This window comes from Narcine bancroftii, chromosome 1, assembly GCF_036971445.1.
Source record: "Narcine bancroftii isolate sNarBan1 chromosome 1, sNarBan1.hap1, whole genome shotgun sequence".
NCBI classification, from domain to species: Eukaryota; Metazoa; Chordata; class Chondrichthyes; order Torpediniformes; family Narcinidae; genus Narcine; species Narcine bancroftii.
In genome coordinates this window covers 223,628,843-223,650,219 of record NC_091469.1, presented here as the reverse complement: position 1 = coordinate 223,650,219, position 21,377 = coordinate 223,628,843, and the positions used below count along the sequence as shown (strand labels likewise).

At 37.4% G+C, this 21,377-nt stretch overlaps 1 protein-coding gene and 1 long non-coding RNA gene across 2 annotated transcripts in view; one reads left to right on the top strand and one right to left on the bottom strand.

The window, feature by feature from the left end:
• ell2 (elongation factor for RNA polymerase II 2) overlaps positions 1–5,163 on the top strand; it is a 130,920-nt gene extending 125,757 nt beyond the window's left edge. Inside the window, exon 12 of the mRNA XM_069891901.1 lies at positions 889–5,163. Within this exon, the coding sequence (XP_069748002.1) occupies positions 889–999 (111 nt within the window). The 3' untranslated portion in view covers positions 1,000–5,163. The remainder of the gene's footprint in view (positions 1–888) is intronic.
• A 1,898-nt stretch (positions 5,164–7,061) lies between these two features.
• The window catches only part of LOC138739571 (uncharacterized), an 18,732-nt gene continuing 4,416 nt past the window's right edge, over positions 7,062–21,377 (bottom strand). The window contains exon 3 of the long non-coding RNA XR_011342323.1: positions 7,062–9,375. This is a non-coding gene — a long non-coding RNA (uncharacterized lncRNA). The remainder of the gene's footprint in view (positions 9,376–21,377) is intronic.

Below are 21,377 nucleotides of genomic sequence, written 5' to 3'. Positions count from 1 at the left end.
TTCAAATGAATGGAAATATGCAGAATATTCAACCCCTTGACCCCTCAACAATTGAGTGTTACACTCTTGGGCAAGGACTGAGCAGAAAGGAATGATCCCCATTTAACCTCTGTTTGTTCTGCACTGCATCAACAGAGTAGTCTGAATCATGCCAATGTGTACATTAGAATGTTAAAATCACGTTGCAATGTGTTCTCTATGGATGTGCCAGTTAGCCATCAGCATAATGAGACATAATGTGCCATATGGATGGAAATTTTGCTAACTCCCAAATACACATCTGCTTGTTGATGATTTGGGCTGCTTTTAATTGTTTTAATGAGCAAAGAATAACAAGCAAAACTAAGATGCAGTCATGTCCTTGAATGCTAAAAGAATCTGAAATACCAAAATACGGTATTATTATTTTCCTGGCATTATTTCCCTTTGCTGCAGAGGTTGGATGTCAAAAATTTCACTATCTTGTTAGTACAGTTTTTGTGCTTTCAAGAAAGATGAAAATGTTTACCATTTTTTAAATATTGGCCAGAAATAACTAAGGAAAGCGAAACAGTGGAATAGATGTGCAACATGAAATCCCCTGAAATATACAAATTGTGCACAACATTCGTACTAATAGTAGAGCAATTCGATGGTGTGGTGTGGAATAACTTCTTGAAAAAAAAATTTTGGTGTAGGAAATTGGAGAAGATCATTGTAAAAGGAATGAGATGAATATTTTGCTTAGAGAATTTCATTTACATACCATTATTGAAAGAATATTTACCAGTAATAATGCACAACCATTCACAGTATAATTAATATTTATATGGATAATATTGTTAATTGGTGGCATGAGTTGAAGTATGTATCCAGCTACAATTTACATGCCATTCCTTTTGTCTTCAGAACAGTCCCAACTACCATGAAGAGAAACATAGATGTGAATATCTGCATAACAAATTGGCTCACATAAAGAGACTTGTAGCAGATTATGACCAGCAACAACAACAATCGTGACATGAGAACTTGCAGGACGTTTGCAACATTGGTTTGTGATCAGAAAGAGATGTGTAATAAGCTAATTTATTTTGAAATTTTGGGAAATGTTATTATAGTGTCTGATATTTCTGAATATTTTCAGAGGTTTTAATTATTTTGAGTTCTGTTACTCTTGAAACATCCAAACTATACCATGCCTCCTTTATAGATGCTGTTTGCTTTAGAACTTCCATCCTTTTTACTTGTGTACACATTTTGTTTATTCAAATTCCTGGCATTAGACAAAGTACTTGGACTGCCCTTCAGCCTCGAATATTATTTGTACATTAACAATTAATAGCACTAACACTGTAACAGTTGAATAAATACAAGTATGTCGAATTTTCTATGTATTTTGCTGATTTAAACATTTGCCTTAAGTGGCTGAAGCTTCCCAAGGTAATGTGCACATTCTCAAAATATTCTTGGAAATGAAGATTTGGAGAATGACAAAATTGAAAAGCACGATGAACTTCCTGATTCTTTACACTATGCTACAATTGCAAATTGTATACTAAAATTAAAACAAGATGGTCAGCCCCTATACCCTTTGCCTTAAGATGTTTGCTTATGTACACTTAATATTGTGGCCATTGGCCACATATAGTTTCCTATTTTCCCGTGCAGTTGGGGAAACTGTGTGTGTGTGTGTGTGTGTGTGTGTGAATTTGCATCTTGAGAGGCAAAAGAGAAATCTATCAATAAATGCTCAGGAGAAAACATCTGATGTGTTATTGTCGGTATTTTCCTACAACTGAACCACTTCCTCAAATTTTGAAGCCTCTCCATTTCAAGTAATTTATCAGCTTTATTAAGGAAGAAATACTGATACCGTGAAAAATTTGAGATCTATAGTTTTTGGAAAATTGAACTAATCTTCATGTAGGAGACTTGTTTGTATGCTACATTAAAGTATTTTTGGAGAAAAAAAATATATACGAAGAACCAGTCGCCTGCATGTACTAGTTTATTTGTTCTCCTGCGTGCCAGGAATATAATTGAAAAAAAAATGTATTTAATAACATTGTAACCATCAAATAGCACAAATTTATTTGAATTTGTAACGTCTCTGTACTTAAAACAGTGCATTATATTTCAGTTGATATGGTTGTTAATTTATCATATGGGAACATTTAACTTATTTGGTTGAAAGATGCAAGGTTTTGGATAAATATCAAGATTAATACTGTAATGTAATTTTTGCCTTTCCAAAGTGCTGCCAATTGAAAGGGGGAGTATTGTTTACAAATGAATATTGGGAAGCTTGCCAAATTGTTTGTTGAATCTTTAATAAAATGTTGTCTCCTAATTACTTCAAATTCTGGTATCTTCAGCCATAACTGTAATACAAATCACTCAAAATGTAAGTTTCAATGAAAACAAGTCCAAATACAATGCATTATTAGGCAGTGGATAGTTGCAGGACTCATCACTGAAGTAATTCACCCTAAACTTAATTTGCACTTCACCTTCATTGTATAGCAATGGTTTCTAGTTATTCCCACTTTAAAAGTTCTTAAAAGGAAAGGTCAATAAAAGATTCAGTCCAATGATCATAACTATTACATCAGATCCAGTTTCACTGATTTATACATCCCTTATCTTTAAAAAGAAGCTTGGGTATCTTTAGATCAGCATATCCTGATTTGGATCTGTGTTTATTCATATAGTCATCTGCCAACATGCAATTTATCTGCATTGGGTAGGGAGATAACATTTAACACCAGTATTGCAATTGTTACCTAACTGAAATGTAATTTTACGGTTTGTTGCTTTGAATGCCTCTTGCGGTCTTGAGTGATAATCCAGGGTTGTTGTTTAATCACTTTCGATAAATATACCCTTGGATCTGATTTAAAATATCAGACAATGTGAGATTCTCTGAAAGGTCTTGAAGCCATTTGATTAAGTATCAAGATCATTGTAAAACTATAAATTGCTTTAATGTTTAATGTCTGCAGTGAGATTTTGGAAATTCTGGGCAATGATTGTTACATATGTTTACTTCAACCATCCCATTGTGCAATAAGCTTGTGCGCGAATGCTAATTTTGAAGTTCTCTATTATAGAGTGGCACAGTTGGCATAGCGATTAACGCAATGCCCTTCTAGCATCAGTGATCAGGACTGGGGTTTGAATCTGTGCTGTCTGAAAGGAGTTTGTATGTTCTCCCCATGTCTACGTGGGTTTCCTCCCACCATTCAAAGAGCACCAGAGGTTGTAGGTTAATTGGATGTAAATTGGGTGGCATGGGCTCGTGGGCCGAAATGCCCTGTTTGCAATGCTGACAGTCTACATTTTTTAAATCTATAAAATTACTTTGTTACAAACTCCAACATTAAATACACAGGTGTTTATAATTCATTAGGGATAAGTGCCAAATTGTATTTTGTGGCAATGGTGTTTTTTTTAGAAAAAGTCTGGAGGTGCCTAACATGCTATATAAAACACTGATGAGTTGTCTATTTTCTTTAATTTCTCCCCCACCCCCTCTCCCCACACTATTTAACATTTGAATAATCCAAATGTGGCCTTTCAGAATTCATGGGTTTTAAGGAGATTAGGAACAGAATAGTTTACTCTTGCAGGTTCGCTCTGTAAAACATTGTTTCCACATCAGTTTCACTAAATGTTAGAGTTTCTATAAATTCAAATCTTTATGTAACAGAATTACTTTGAAAGGAGAATTCTCAACTCACTCTGCATCCTTGTAATATGATGGCTTGATGATTTTTTTTTTGTTTGCATATAATCATTAAATTTTACTAAATTTTGACTACTTAGTATTCAAATTTTGGTCCAAAGCCAAATTCAAACCTTAAACCACAAAGTCCTTATTTCTTATTAACTAAAGTTTGGCTTTAAAAGCTGTACTGCCCAAATTCCTACCAGCGCTTTGAACTTTGGAAATCGATCTTAAGTTAATGAAGCAAATGTTAGTATTAATTAAATTTGCAAACCACACTGTTCACACCAAAGCTGCCTCTTCTAATTCCAAATGCATTGTGTAGCACCTGCTGGCTTGATGCTTTGTGCAAAGTACAAGTCTTATTTGTGTTTTTACTTGTAATCTGTTCATTAAAACATGTAACCCATTAAATTATTGGAAAGCTTTCAATTGTACTGTAAAAAGGGGATGCTCAAGCCTTTGAAACAAGCAGTACATTGTTGCAAGTGTCTGGCTTACCTCCAAGATGTTGCATTGCAGCTATCAGAAACCTAACTTTGTATGTTGTGTGTGTGGAAAGTTAAATCGTCCAAGCAGTGGTACTTTATTCATGGGTTTATAAAATTATTTTCATACATTGTAATCAAAGTTCCTCAGTGGAAAATGTTACAATCACTTTCAAAAGTGACCCAATCTAACTTAAAAATCTTTGACAACTTGTCATCACTAAGATTTTCATCAGGCAACATTAGTGCATATGCAGTGCCTAAAAATGTTTAATTTCTATTTTTATTGTAATCTGCTTCAGTAAATTAGAATAAAATCTTTGCATTTAACAATTCGGAAAATATGAACTACTTTTTAAAAAAAAAACTAATTGCTATTTACTTGCATATAGTATTACACTAATACAAAGACTTTAGTATAAACGTTATTTAATTCTGTGCTGTCATTTTCATTTATCAGCAGTGTTGAATATTTTTGATTTAGTAGTAAAGTGAAATTTAAGTCTTTGTAATACAGTATTTTTTTGTGAAACAGGGCTTCCCTGCCACTTCCATTCTTGTATTGCTTCCTTTTAATGTCTTAATCTTATAAGTTGTGTGCCAGGAGAAAAAGTTTACCCTCAAGGCTCAGAAATCTCATTTATTTAATTGCATCTCATTTAATATCTCTGGATGCAGTTAAAGCCAACTCTTCAAGTTGTTTTAGAAGCACATGCTACACTTGATAAGAATGGATGGAATTAAAACCCAACAGGAATGTGTTAAATTTTCAAGAGCCTCTTGTAGCAGATGTGAATGTCTTTGATTTTGGAATTGCACAATAAATCTTTAATTTGGACCATTGAAACTGGAAATATTGCAAGAGTGTTTATACTGATTTAAAATATATTTGAGCCACAATGCCTCCATTCCACGTATATTGTAAGCAGTTTATTTAAAATGTACATTAAAAAGTCAACTTTGCAGATGTGAGAAGTCTTGTGTTTTGTAATAAATAAGTACATTTTTTGCAGTTTTTAATGTCATTATGAAACGCATTTCCATATTCTGAGAATTTTTTTTAAGTTTCTGACTTTAAACAGAATGGTCAGTGTTTTCTTTCTGGGACACTGGCTGGTTTTTTTTCGTACTGCTGACCAAAGGATTGTGTGTATTTTCTATGGAATGTGGACATACCTTATTTCTTATCAGGTTAGTACCTAGCAGTTGACGTCAATCAGGGACTCTTTGAATAGATACTTCCACAGTGTGTTTGGGTAGGGAATGCCAGCATTTAAATCCAGTTACAATGAAGGCAAAATTAAGTGTTCTACTTGAGGAAATTTCAGGTGATCTTGCCTCGTGTCATTCTACCCTTGGAAGAGATTGAGGGTTTGGAAGATGCTCTAGAGTAGGAGTTCCCAACCTGGGGTACATGTACCCTCAGTGGTACATTTGCACTTTTCAGGGGGTACATTGGGTTTGAGAGAATAACCACTACTGTACGATACATGGTGTAATCTGCAGTCAGATTGCACAATGTCGTGTTTTTTTTAATCCTTAATTTTTAGGGGTACATGGGAACCTATAAAAATACCCAAGGGGTACAGAGGAACAAAAAGGTTGAGAACCCCGCCTCTGGAGTAGCTCAGGAAGTAACTGCAATGTAACGGCAGAATGTGAGGGGTGAGGGAATAGCAATCATGATGACTGCTACCTTACGAACAGTTGCACTCGTCCCAACAAGTGGAGCAATAGAAATCTGCCCAGACAGTGGTATATTTAAAATAGTATTTTAATTATTAATTAACATTACTATAACACCATATCTAATTTATCCAAACTTATCTACTCAACTCCAACTATTTGTGAATCTATTTGTACATATGTGGAATACACCAAGCCACTACAGCTAGGGCACAATTCTCAAAAGGCAGTTCAAAGTTCAGTTTCAGAAATTCAGTGTTGATGTGTAGGCTTGAAATTGATGCAAAGTTCTCAAAGTAGGTGGGAAAGTCTGTTTATAAACTCAAAATCCTGGTCAAGATGCATCCAGAGAAGTGTCCTGTTCAGGTGAGTGGCAATCAAAACTCCCCTTTTACTTGTGTAGGGAACACAACATGTGTGATTTTTCACAAAGCTTCCAGAACCCTTTCGTGGGTCTGCCGAATTGCAGAATTACTTCTGCTTCTCAAACCCTTTCCTGGATCAGCCTTTCCAAGTGGTCACAATGGTAACAATCCAACCACAGAATTCCTCTAGTTCCAGAACCTTTTCAATGGTCAGCCATTCAAAGTGACCTTCCCTTTTGATCACTGAGTGGTATACTCATTCCCCTATAACACTGAGAAATCTGACAAATTGTCTATCACCATATGAGGCCACCTCAGCACAATATTATTTCCAAGAGCTGTTGCTCCTGTGCTGTCTCCTCAAAATGGCCCCTGAGCAAGCAGTGCATTGTATCTTCAACATGCTGATCACATGGTCTCTGCACCTGTGCCTCCAGGCTCTCCCTTTTTCTTCTGAAGTATCCAGTACACGCTGTCCTAGTCTGTCAGCTCAGTGTCCCAAACTTGTAGCTTGATTTATTTTAAAGTGACAGTCACACTCAAATGAAAATAAACTGTAAATGGGAGCCTGAAATACCTCCCACCAACAAAGAAAATTTTGAGCTGTGAGCAAATTTTTAACTGCAATCCACAATGTTTGAAATAATACATTCACTATTTACGTGACATAATACAGAAAAATATAACATTTTTCAGTAATGTTGCAAATTTAACTTTTTTTTAAAAGCAATCAGCAATTACATTATCCTTGCCCATAATTTACTTTTAACTAAATTAAGAGTAAGGCTTGCTTTTGAATTTTTGTCAAATAGTTTCTCTAACTCAGAGATATTTGCTTCCATGTAACTAAATTATCAATGTATGCTCTAAACCTTGAGTTACAGAATTAATAATTCTTTGGAATGTCCTTGGAGCATTCTTTATTCCAAATGGCCAAATATTCATAGAAACCTGATGAGGTCATAAAGGAATAAATTTCCCTCCCCCCTCTCTGTTAAGGTAACACACCTGTAACCTTTTAAAAAGTCTATCTTTGCAAGAAACCTTCCAACCTTGTCCACACAATCATCCACCCTAGCGATAGGATAAGCACCTGTCTTTGTTACCACGTTAACTTACCTATAGTCACTCAAATTAGACAGATGAACTGGACAATGTTTTGCTTGAAGTGACCCTCACAAGTGTCAACTTGTGCCATCTCAGAGTCCCTAGACTCCTTAGTGCTATCAACAACCAAGACCTCTGGTGAAGGCTGTTCTTTGCCGCCAACCAAATTCTCAAAATAACATGTTGACATGGCAACTGTATTTTATGTCTCTGATCAGGTGTTTTAACTACATAGTTAACTTCATTTGCTTTTGATTCTATCTTGTATGGGCCTGAAAATTTTGCCATAAGGGGATTAGAATTGGTTGGGAAAAGAAGTAATCCTTCATCCCCTTCCTTAAAATAACATACATCTGCCACTTTCTTAATTTTCTCCTCAGGGCCAGCCTTACTTCTCACCTCAGCAAGATCAGGATTTCCATTCTGCTCCACCATAACCTCTCCTTGGGACAATGACAAGTCCTTATTCTCAGGTTTACCACCAGAACACATTTTGGAGATAGCTCACATCACTGCACAGGCTGTATGGATGTGAGTGTGTCTGAATATCTCTTTGCTTCCTCAATGTCTGGCTTGGCAGTCAACCTCCCTGCAGGGACAACCTTACCCTCTGCAAGGTAATTTCCCAATTTGTTTTCTAACTTATGTGGATATTCTACATTACCCCTTTGAAAGGTTATACTTGGCACACAATTTAACCCTTTAGAAGGCTCCACATATCACAAACCCTGTAGGTTAATCGTATTCATCTGCTAATTTAGCAGATTCCTGCCATTTCCATTTCTGCCTCAAACTGTCTTTGCCTCTCAGCTTTCTAAGTTTTTCTAATTCCAGCTCAAACCACTTCTGTTTTTTCTCACATTTCCTTTGCTTCTCTGCATCTCTAAGGTTCTCTAATCGAAGTTTTTCTAACTCAAACTGCCTTTGTCTCTTGGCTTCCTCCTTCTGCTTGTCGGCTTCTTTCACCTCAAACCTAATTTGCCTCTCTGTAAATCTAAGTTTTTCTAACTCAAATTGCTTTTGATTCTCAGCCTCCTCCACCTCAAATCTCCTTTGCATCTCTGCAAATCTAAACTTTTCGAATCCAATGTGTTCCACTGATGACTGCTGTGCATAGGATTCACTTTGAATAAATTGTTTTATTTCCTCTCCAAACTTCCCTTTTTATTACATGATAGTCACCAATAACTTTTTGGATCTCTGCCTTTTTCATCAATTGTTTTACCACAGCACGTTCCAACTTTTGTGCGATAGTCAACAACTTTATCTTTTTTGCCCCCTGTAAATCTGTCAAGGTGGTTGATCCCAAAAAAAATTATCAATGTCCATCACTGCTTTCACTTAACACACAAGCCTTTTTTGTGTTTTTTTTTAAATTTAATCACTCAAATTGGGAGCCAAGTGATCGATTAATTTCATTTTGGTGTGATCCCAGACAACAAGCTTCCAATTTTGTTACATGATAGACAGTAGCAATAGAAATTAGCCCAGACAGTGGTATATTTAAAATATTTTAAATTATTAACAATAATATAAAACTGTATCTAAACGTATCTACTTAACCCCTGACTATGAGCAAATACACGTGTGTGTATGTGTGTATGTTTGTGTGGAATATCCAAGCCACTACAGCTCAGTCACAATTCTCAAAAGGCAGTTCAAGGTTCAGTATCAGAAATTCAGTGTTGATATATAGGCTTGAAATTGATGCAGAGAAATTCACAAAGTAAATGCGAGAGACTGGAGTGACAATCTATAAACTCACAAAATCCTGGTTGAGATATTTCCAGAGAAATGTCCTTTGCAGACAAGTACCAATCAAAGCTCCCTTGTTATTTGCAGAGGGGACATGAAGCAAATGATTTTCATAAAGCTTCCAGAAGCCTTTTTTGGGTCAGTCATTCCGTGACCTTCACAACGGTCACAATCCAACTGCAGAATTCCTCTGTCTCCACAACCCTTTCAATGATCAGCCATTCAAAGTGACCTTCCCTTTTGATCAAGGAGTGGTATTCTCATTCCCCTATAACATGGAGAAATCAGACAAATTGTCTATCACCACACGAGGCCAATTCAGTACAACATTCTTTCAAGTGCTGCTTCCTTAAAATGGCCCATTCACAATGGTCACAATCCAAATGCAGTACTCACACTTCCAGAACCCTATCAATAGTCAGCTGTTCAAAGTCACCTTCCTTTTTGGTCACAGATGGATAAACTCTAATGTTCAAAACATTGAAATTGGACCTGCCTCTACTACCTCACCTGGCAACTCTGTTTATATGGCCCACCTGTGTGGAAAATGGTGCCCCTCTGGTTTCTTTTTAAATCTTTCCCCTCTCTTAAATCTCTGCCATCTGGTTTGTCCCATTCCCAGCATAGGGGAGTTGATGATTATTTACATTTTCTATGCTCTTAGATCACCCATTAGTCTGTGGTTCTGGGAGAAATGATCCAGCATATCCAGTCTCTAGTCATTCATTTTTTATGGTAGGAATACATGGGTCGGGGGGTGGGGAGGGTGGAGGTGAGATGGCGTAGGAGAGAGACATGGGTAGTCACCTCTTCCGACAGATCAATTTTAATAGAGAACTATTGGAACAACCTGAAATAATGTAAAAAGCAAATGTTGAGATTGGAAGAGGTGAGGCCTACCTTTGAGATGGATCCAGGCAACTCAGGTAATATTCCTCCTTGCTCCCAGTGACAACAGCCGGTTACTCTGAGGTTAACACTGGCGCCTGCACCACGGAGCCCCGGGAAAGATGATGCCAACGCGAAGTGCCATTCTTCCACAGATGTTGAAGAGACTTCACGCATGTGCACTATCCCTAGTATTTTTCTCCCGGGGGTGGGGGCTGGTGCTCGCCGATCCAGTGAGTCTGGATTGGTGGAGGATCAGTCTAAGACCCGGGGGTGGGTGGGGGGGGGGTTGGGAAGTAAAAAAGTAACAGTGGTGGAAGCAGAAAAATTGGGAGCTGGAGCAACGGAAGAATTTGAAGAGCCAAGTTCAGAAGAACAACTTCAATTTAGTGAACAGGAAGAAATGCAAGAAGAACCTGTTGCAGCTCAGGGTTGGCATTTACCTAAATGTAAAGACTATTTTGAGCAACAATTACAGGCAATGTCTCAGCAGATTTCTTTGGGTTTTACATCTGTTAATAATAAGCTTTCAAATGTTATGGAGGACATTGCAACTGTTAAAGATGATGTGGCAAAATATGCAAAGGTTGTTGATAAAGTACAAGAGAAGGTAAAGAAGATGGAAGACAAGCTGGAGGATTGTGTCTGTGATATTGATCAGTGTCAACAGAAGTTGAATATTTTTGATGATTCTTTTACTGGATGGAGGATAATGGATTCATTGGAAAATCAGAGCCAGAGGAATAATGTGAAGATAATGGGTCTTCCAGAAGATTTGAAGCTCTGAACCAGTAAAATTCTTTCAAAAATGGATACCTGATTTGGATTTGTTTCTGAATGGATTGGAACTAGATAGAGCCCATACAGCACTCAGAAGGAAACCACTGCCTGGTCAACCACCTCGATCTGTTTTGGTCAGGTGCTTATGACATCAAGATAGAGAACTGATTTTAAGTTTGGCAGTTCAAAATGCACGGCAACATAAAGGCCCGTTGATGGTTCAGAACATGAGTTTTTTTATGCGGATTTTAGTCAAGATATTGTTAAAAGGGTGTAAAGAATTTAACTGAGCAAAAACAGTCCTCTGGCAGAAGGGTTACAAGTTTGCTTTTAGATTTCCTGCTATTTTAAAAGTTTTTTTTTATGGGACTATTAATGGTGAAGCATTGATTTTTGATAATTCTTTGCCCGATCTTACAAAAAATCTGTCTTTGTCCTCTCAATTGCAAAAACTGAATGAAGTTGTTAAAAAAAATGGTAATGGTGTCCAGAAGGAGAAAATACAGAAAGATCGATTAGAGGAGATGCAAAAAAAGGGAATCTAATGATTCTGAAGGGATCTTGATTAATGATGAGCAAATGAATAGAGACTTGGAAGAAGCTCATCATTCCTGAACTTTTTGTTCATATATTCTTGTTATTTCTGTTCAAAGAGATGAAAAATCTCATGCAGCTCAACCGACACCTTTGCTCTCTTAGTCTTAATGGCTTAGACCACTCCCTATACAGTAGAGGGGAGTAGTATTTTTTGAACTTAAGGTGGGGGGAGAGGGTTTTTTACGTATTATTTTCGGTGTGTCTTTGATTTTTTTTTTCTTTTTTTATTCTTTTGAGGAGATTTGGATTAATTTTATAATTGTTATGTGGATGGAGACCCTGCTGTACTCTATGAAATTAGATAGCTAATTCCAAATTTGCTACATTTAATGTGAATGGGCTCAATAACCCAATTAAATGCAAGAGAGTGTTAACTTTAATTATGAAATTAAAAGTTGATATTTCATTTTTTGCAAGAAACTCATCTAACTGAAATTGAACATCAAAAGTTAAAAAGAGACTGGTGGGTCAGGTTTTCTATTCTTCTTTTAATTTAAAGCTAGAGGGATGGCAATCTTGGTTCATAAAGATTTGCCATTTATTTTGGAATCATTAAATAAGTCAATAGGGAGAGTTTTGTTAGTAAATTGTAAAATATATTCTGAATCTTGGACTTTGGTGAATATTTATGCAACAAATGTGGATGATGAGATGTTTTTTACTTAATTTATCAATTTCTCATGATCAAATTATGATATTGGGTGATTTTAATTGTTGTTTGGATCCTTTAGTTGATAAATTTGGTAAGGTGATGCCTGGAACAAAGATGGCTAAAAATATTATTTTTGATGAAGGAATTTAATTTGATTGATATATGGAGGAATTTAAACCTGAAAGAGAGGGACTATTCTTTTTATTCAGCCCAATATGATACTTACACTAGAATTTTTTTTAATTATCTACTCACTAATTGGATAATGTATTGACTGAATATACATCTAGGATTTTTTCAGATAATTCACTTGTATTATTGATATAAACAATAACAGACAAATGGTCTCTACATATCACTAGAGGTTTAATTCTTTATTATTAAAAATGAAAAATTTTGTAAATATATTAATGAACAAATATAACAGTTTTTAGACATAAATAAAAATTCCGTGAACAGTAAATTTGTATTATGGGATGCTTTAAAAGCATATTTAAGAGGTAATATTATTAGGTTTACAGTCAAACTTAAAAAGCAATATTTAGTTGAGGTTAATATATTAGAGAATGATATAAATGTTTTGGAAGAAAAGTTACAGAGGAATCCATTTGATAAAGAGAAAAAAGTACAATTAGATTATAAGAAATTGAAATATAATACATTACAAGATTATAGAGTTGAACATTTATTAAAAAGATATAAACAAAAATATTATGAATTTGGGGGAAAAGGCACATAAAATTTTGGCATGGCAATTGAAATCTGAGCTAGTATCTAGAACAATAAAAGCAGTTAGAAAAAAAAATTAAAATTCTTATAAACCCCAGGATATTAATGAGCAGTTAAAATAAAATACTTCAGAAATGCAGCAAGATCAAAGAAAAATAGATGGATTTTTAAATAAGTTACATTTATCTATTTTGAATGATTGCATTAAGGAACAATTGGAGAAGACAATAGATTTTAAAGAGATTATGTTAGTTCTTAATTCAATGCCAAATGGTAAATCTCCAAGAGAGGATGGTTTTACTGTAGAATTTTATAAGAAATTTCAAAAATTATTACTTCCTTTGTTTGTTGAAGTTTTACAGCAGGCTAGAGATACACAATCTCAACCAGAATCTTCTTCATAAGCTATTATAACAGTCATTCTTAAATAAGAAAATTATCCTTTGAATCCTTGATCTTAGACCAATTTCATGATTAATTGTTGATTATGAGTTTTTGACTAAGATTCTAGCTAATAGGTTAGTGCAATTTCTACCTAAGTTGATTCATATTGTTCAAGTGGGTTTTATTAAGGGTAGATATTCTGCTGATAATGTAACTAAATTAATCAGTTTAATTAATATTTCACAAAATGGTCCTTCATTAGATGTTGAAAAGGCATTTCAAAGGGTAGAAATGTGGGTTTTTTTTATTTAAAGTATTGGAAAAATTTTGGTTTGGACCAATGTTTATAAGTTGGATTAAGGCAGTATATAAACAACCAAAATCTACAGTTATGACAAATGGGCTTTTATCTGAATCATTTAATTTAGAGACCAGCATATGCATTGGTTATAGTACCTTTAGCATAATTAATAAGGCAGGAAAGGGATATAAAAGGTAGGATGAATTTAGGATTAGTTTGTTTGTTGATATTGTGTTGATTTACTTAATGGAACCACAAGAGTTGTTAAAAGTTTTACAGGAAAACTTAATACAATATGGAGAATTATCGGGTATAAAGTGAATTGGAATAAAAGTGAAGTTACGCCATTGTCTGAAGCCAATTGTTCTGTTTGTAAAGGAGTGGCACATTTTAAATGGACTAATCATATTAAATATTAGGTATTAAAATAGATAGACACATAAATCATTTATATGCTTCAAATTATTTGCTGTTATTTTCTGTAATTAAAGAGGATTTAATTAAATGGATAGATTTGCTGATAACTTTATTTGGTAGAGTGAAATGTATAAAAATGAATGTATTTCCTAGACTTCAGAATTTTTTTCAAACTATCCCTTGTAAATTCCTAAAAAAGTTTTTTAAAGATTTGAATGGAATAGTTGGGAAATTTTTATCGAAGGGTAAATTGTCAGGAATTTCTTCTCATAAGTTAACATGGAAATATGAATTAGGGGGATTACAACTTCTAAATTTCTAAAATTACTATAAGACCTCTGTTAAAATTTATTAATAGAATGTTTGATCTTGGTAGTTCTTTTCACTTGGGTGGATATAGAATTAAATAGAATTAGTGAGGATAGAAGGGATCAATTTGTTTATAAATGGAATGTTAAAAATTTAAGTTCTTACAAGTCACCAATTTCATCTCATTTGATAGATATTTTGGATGGGATAAATAAAGAAATTGGTACTCAAGGTAAAATATCTAGATATACTCCTTTGCATCAGAATAAACTTTTTCCTTTTATGCTTAATAATTACTTTCTTATAGTGATATCATGGAAAGATAAAAGAGAAGTGCTATTAAGTAGATGGTATAATGAGATGGAAAATTGTATACCTTCGGGGAAAAAATTACGTATAGATTAAGGAATCAAGTTGAAAATTTTTATAGTATTTAGAAACCATATGGATTTTATGAACAATTTTCCATCCACCTCCTATCTTATCCACTCCTCTTAATTATTAATTTTTAATAACAATTAATGATTGTACAAGCTAATATTATTGTATATTAAATGGTAGGTGTTTCTTACTTTTCTTTCCTTTTCTTACTTTTGGTAGGGGGATGGGGAGAAAAATATAATAGTTTTTTGTATCATTGGGCTATGGACATTTGATTAATATTTTTTTAATTCATTTTTTTCCTGTAATGATGCAAACAATTAAATAAAATTAAAAAAAAGATTTGGGAGAAGGAGGTGCACCAAAGAAGAGGTACAAGGACTGCCTAAAGAAATCTCTTGGTGCCTGCCACATTGACCACCGCCAGTGGGCTGATATCGCCTCAAACTGTGTTTCTTGGCGCCTCACAGTTCGGCGGGCAGCAACCTCCTTTGAAGAAGACCGCAGAACCCACCTCACTGACAAAAGGCAAAGGAGGAAAAACCCAACACCAACCCCAACCCACCAATTTTCCCTTGCAACCGCTGCAACCGTGTCTGCCTGTCCTGCATCAGACTTGTCAGCCACAAACGAGCCTGAAGCTGACGTGGACATTACCCCTCCATAAATCTTCGTCCGCGAAGCCAAGCCAAAGAAGAATTGCTATGAATTAGGCCAATTTCTTTCATTTAAAAGAATGAAAGAAAGATAATCAAGTACCAATTCAGACTCTTTTTTGTTAATATCAAATTAAATCGATGTTGTATGATTCCTTTGGGAAGAAGGGATTTATATCTGAAATTATTGCAACAGAAAATGTATAAAATTGATTTGCACAAATCGAGACTAAAATGGGGGTAAGATTTGGGAGTTGATTTAGATAGAGATCATTGGAAAACTATTTGTAATGATAGTATGACAAAAATTATAAATGTCTGATATCACTTGTAACTTATAATTTTATACATCAATTAAATTTAACTCCAGAGCGTTTAAAAAGATATTATTTGGTTCTTTCTGATTTGTGTTTTTGATGTAATGGTCAGAAAGGTACGTTTTTACATTCACTAAACCTTTTTGGTCTCATGTTAAGGATTGTTTACAGAATATTTTGAAAATAAAACATTCTTTTGATTCAAAAATGTTTTTAATTGGTGATATAAGTGGAATTTGCTTGGTATATAAGTCAGTTAAATTTCAAATAGCTTTTCTGAAACTGGCATTAGCAGTGGCGAGGAAATGTACAGCAAGTTCGTGGAAAGATCAGGTAGAACTTAGTTTACAGAGAAGGCTTTCAGTATTAAGGACCTGTATTCCTTTGGAGAAGATAATGAATAATTTAAGAAATAAATACTATATTTTTGGGAAGGTTTGAACCCAATATTTGGATTATTTTAATTGGAAAATGTGAAGATTTTGATCTGGATGTTGTGGGGTTTCCTCATTCCACAATGTATTAAATTTTGTTTTGGTTTTCCCTTTTTTTTTCTTTTCTTGTTCTTCTATTTTATGGGTTAATTTGGGGTATGTGGGGTAAGAGTGGGAGGAGGGGGCATATTATTGTAGGGGTTAGCAGTGGATAGAAGAGTTTTTGTTTCTTTGTTTGTTTTTATATAAAAACCATGTTAAATTTAAGGATATATTTGTATTATTGGTGTAATCATTGTTGCTTATATTTTAAATACCCACACTCCTGTTTGGCTCCGAATCATGGTCCTTTACCGGCATCACCTACGGCTCCTAGAACGCTTCCACCAGCGTTGTCTCCGCTCCATCCTCAACATTCATTCGAGCGACTTCATCTCTAACATCGAAGTACTCGAGATGGCAGAGGCCGACAGCATCGAATCCACACTGCTGAAGATCAAACTGCGCTGGGTAGGTCACGTCTCCAGAATGGAGGACCATTGCCTTCCCAAGATCGTGTTCTATGGCGAGCTCTCCACTGGCCACCGAGACAGAGGTGCACCAAAGAAGAGGTACAAGGACTGCCTAAAGAAATCTCTTGGTGCCTGCCACATTGACCACCGCCAGTGGGCTGATATCGCCTCAAACCGTGCATCTTGGTGCCTCACAGTTCGGCGGGCAGCAACCTCCTTTGAAGAAGACCGCAGAGCCCACCTCACTGTCAAAAGACAAAAGAGGAAAAACCCAACACCCAACCCCAACCAACCAATTTTCCCTTGCAACCGCTGCAACCGTGTCTGCCCGTCCCGCAACGGACTTGTCACCCACAAACGAGCCTGCAGCTGACGTGGACATTACCCCTCCATAAATCTTCATCCGCGAAGCCAAGCCAAAGAAGAAAAGATATTTTAAATAAAATATTTTAAAAAAGGAATTTATGGGTCAGTACAACATCGAGTGCCAAAGGCCCTGTAAGCAGTCATTATCTGCATTCAAAACAGATCAATAATTTCTGTTACATTAGAAAATCAAAAGATAATGGGGTACGTGTGGAAAATGGTACTAAGGAGAAAATTCAGGAATGATCTTGATGAACGGAACGTACTCGAAAGGCCCAATTGCTTATAATCCTCATGAATTTATATTCCATCTGGAGACATTGTGGCTCAATAATAAATATGGCTTTTTCAATCACCATTTTATTTCCCAACATTATTGCTGGATGATTTAGCTTTAGTTTGTTCTTTTTTTCCCCTCTAACTGCTATAACCTAAAGTAATTCCGCACTCCTCCGTATAGTCCTACTGGTCCGTCATCCTTCCCGACGGACCCGTGCAGACTTATACTGCCTGCTGAACTGAGCTGGCATCTTTACACAGAGATTCCACTAAATTGGCATGACAACGACACATGTTTAAAGCCAGGATGGGTCAGATCGGAGCCTTCACACTGAACCAAGATCTCAACATCTTCAGTTTTCACCCGGATAATGCTGTCCAGATGCAAACTCCATCTGCTGCTTTGATGAAGGGCATTGACCTGAAATATTGGCCCTGCTTCTCCATGGGTGCATGATGTGTACATGAGTCCTAGAATTAGACAATGGAAATGGGACTTCCAGCCCAACTTGCCCACACCAACCAAAATTACCCACCACATGTCCCCAATACCTGCGATTGGCCCATATCCTGCTAAACCCATCCTATCCATGCATACATCTGTTTTTCTTAAAGGTTGCAATAGTATCTGCTTCAACCACCTCCTCTGGCAGACCATTCCATACACCCGCCCCCATCTGTCTGACCTCCTCTGGCAGACCACACACCCCCATCTGTGCGACCTCCCCTGGTGGACCATGCCATACACCCACCCCCATCTGTGCGACCTCCCCTGGCGGACCATTCCATACACTCACCCCCATCTGTGTGACCTCCTCTGGCAGCCCACACATCTCCATCTGTGCGACCTCCCCTGGCGTACCATGCCATACACCCACCCCCATCTGTGCGACCTCCCCTGGCAGACCATTCCATATACCCACCCCCATCCGTGCATAAACAAAATACCCCCTCGATTTCTATTAAGTCTTTCTCCCCTCATCTCAAACTTTTGTCCTCAGCTTATCAATGTCCCCTTCTCCGAGCAAAAGACTGTGTCCACCCAATCAATTCCTCTCGTGATTTAGTTCATCTGGGAGATCACCCCTCATCCTCCCGCGCTTCAAGGAATAAAGCTCTAGCCTACTAAACCTCTCCCTGTAGCTCGTGATCCCGAATTTTTTTTTCCCCCAAGAGTTCAGGAAAGTTATCATTTCCCTGATACGATATTCTTTCTTCTTTGGCTTGGTGTTCTTGTGTAAATGGCAGGAATATTTACTGGTAATATAGTGCCATCTGCTGGTATCCTGGTTATCAGCAGTCATTTAATTGGCATTCAAGATTTCTTGCAATAAGTTGTATCAACTTGTTCGAAGATTTTGCATCTGTTTGAAAGTGTTCTATACTGACAATAACCACACCAGCAGTGTGAGTATAAGACAGCTTTAATAAACTAATATGTACACTAAGAAGTCTTGTCTCTCTGCAGGACGAACCTGAAAGGGTAGACTGTAGCTCTGGACTGCTTTATATGCAAGGTCACTGGGATGACCCCTGGTGACCTAGTGGTGTAATTGCACATCAAGACACAAAAGTGAAAACAAAAGACAATCCAATCAGAGACCGTGTGTTCAGAGATTTTGCCTCCTGCACCCCCGTAAACCATTCGGGTCCCAAATTTGAAAAGCGAACAAAGCGTGTTTTTTTAAGATATAAGAATATGTTGTTCCCTTCCGCAGTTTCCCTCTGGACCTCTCTGTATACCGTGAAGGGCCCAACGGAGATCATGGAACTGTACAGCACAGGAACAGGCCCTTCAGCCCACAATGTCTGTCCCTACAGGATGACATTTAAACTGCACATATACCTGCACATAGTCTATATCCCCACCATTCCTTCCTTGCCTGTCACTCAAACATTGCAGTTTTATGTGCTCCCAGCACATTCCCCTGACTGTGTGTGACAGAAGCACCTACCACACTGTGGGGGAGAAAGGACTTGGCTTGTAAATCTCCTTTAAACTTTCCCCCTCTCACCTTAAATTAATACTCTCTACTGTTGGGCATTTCCATCTATGGGAAAAAGATTCTATCCAGCCTATCAATACATCTCAATGTGGCAGCCTGGCTACCGCTGGTACGAACAAGAGGAGCAGCTTTCCGCACTCCTCCGAATAGTCCTACTGCTCCATCATCTTTCTCGACGGACCTGTGCAGACTTAAACTGCCTGCTGAACTGAGCCGGCGTCTTTACACAGAGATTCCACTAAATTGGCATGACAACGACTCGTGTTTAAAGCCAGGACGGGTCAGATCGGAGCCTTCACACTGAACCAAGAAAACCCTGGCTCAGTCTGACCTTTTACATAGGGACCCGGCAACCCCAGTGCAAAAGGAGGTGGGACCTGCAGCATTACAGTGTTGACATCCTGGGAAGGCAGGTAAGCCTTTTACACAGGATTCGATGCGAAACACATTGGCTCTGATACTACCTACCTTGGTGGGTACATACTGGGATGAAAATGACACCCCCCCCCCCCCAGCCCATGTTTGTCATGTTCACACAGGCAAGTGAAGTGGTTAAAAAGTGATTAATTACCATCCTTCAAGGGCAGTGTAAAAGGGCATTCAGTTTTACATTGAAAATCATGAAGGTTCACACCCGAGACAGTGGTGCCCACACTCAGCAGTCCAGATCACAAGGTTGCAGGGTCTGGGTGAGCAGCAGTCCTGCAGAGGGCACCCCCTTCGCAGAAAAATCCTTGAGTGAATCCTAAAGGCCAGAAGATCACAGCAGAGGACTAATGTAGAGCTTAGCAGTTGAGGGCCCACACCAGGTGGCAGACTGCTAGAGGTTCTGGAAACAAGGTAGTTTGGGATTTATCAGGGTGATGGTGGTGAGCAACTCTCCTGGAGGACCTCAGGTACTGATGGTTTGTTGATCTCACTGGGATTTCAGAACCAGTGGCTGAGGAAGGTGACTTGGATTCTTCACCACTGGAATGGACCAGAGGCCATGCACCTACAGAGGTTATGGGAGATACAATAGTCTATAGACACTCTGATTGTAGTAAAAGCACACTGGAGGGACTCAAATGGTCTTTTACACAGGAGATGGAATGGAGAGAAAGGGACAGGGAAAGGCACTGGGGAAGAAGTGGGGGGTGGTGGCACCAGAGAAGTCGATATTAATGCCATCTGAGGGTGTCCAGTCGGAAGATGAGGTGATGATTCTCCAATTTATGGGTGGTCTCAGTCTCGTAGTGCATGAGGCCATGGACAGCCAGGTTGGCGAGGGAAAGGAATGGGGAATTGAAATGGGTGGCTACCAGGAGATCCACGCTATTGCAGTGGACAGAGCTGAGGTGCTCAACAAAGCGATCTCCCAGTCAGCGTCCAGTCTCCCTGATGTAGAGGAGACCAGTAGACGGCCCCTGCAGATTCACAAGTTAAATGTTGCTTCACTTGTTTGGGGCCCCAAATGGTTTACAGGGGTGCAGGAGGCAAAATCTCTGAACACGCGGTCTCTGAATGGATTGTCTTTTGTTTTCACTTTTGTGTCTTGATATTGGGATTAACTAATTACTCCTCTTTGCTCTTCACAGAGCAAATAAAGGTAAACAAATTTTATGTGCCTAACAGTAAATGAAATCTTGATGATCAGGTCTGTCTCCCAAGCTCCAGAGAAACAAATCCAAGTTTGTCCAACTTATCCCTTTAGCTGGTACTCTCATCCAGGCAACATCCTGGCAAACCTCTTATGCACTCATTCCAAAGCCTCCCCAGAGAAAAATGGTGGCATAGTTAGTGCATTGGTCAACCCAGTATTTTTACAGCACCAACAACCCGGAAGGAGTGTGTACATTCTCCCCCGTGTCTCAGTTTCCTCCAAGTCCTCCAGTTTCCTCCCATATTCCAAAGGCGTATGGTGTCAGTTGGTTAATTAGTCACATGGTTGTATTTGGGTGGTGCAGACTTGTGGACCAAAAGGACCTGTTACTATGTTGTGTCTCTAAATTTTTTTTTTTAATTTAAATCTAATAGGTCTGTTCTGCTGACTTAGTATTTTTTGCACTTCAGCCAACTATATGAGTACCGGTTATTCATTTATATTTTCTTTCTTTTATATTTATTATATTTTTCTCCATTTTTAAAAATTTATCCGGGACATTAAGGAACAATTTCATTTCATCTGTACATTTTACTTATGGAAATGACAAATTTAATTTGTTAAGTGAGTGACAGATGTGAACAATGTTGGCAAGTCTGAAATGACTTTGGAAAGAAGAA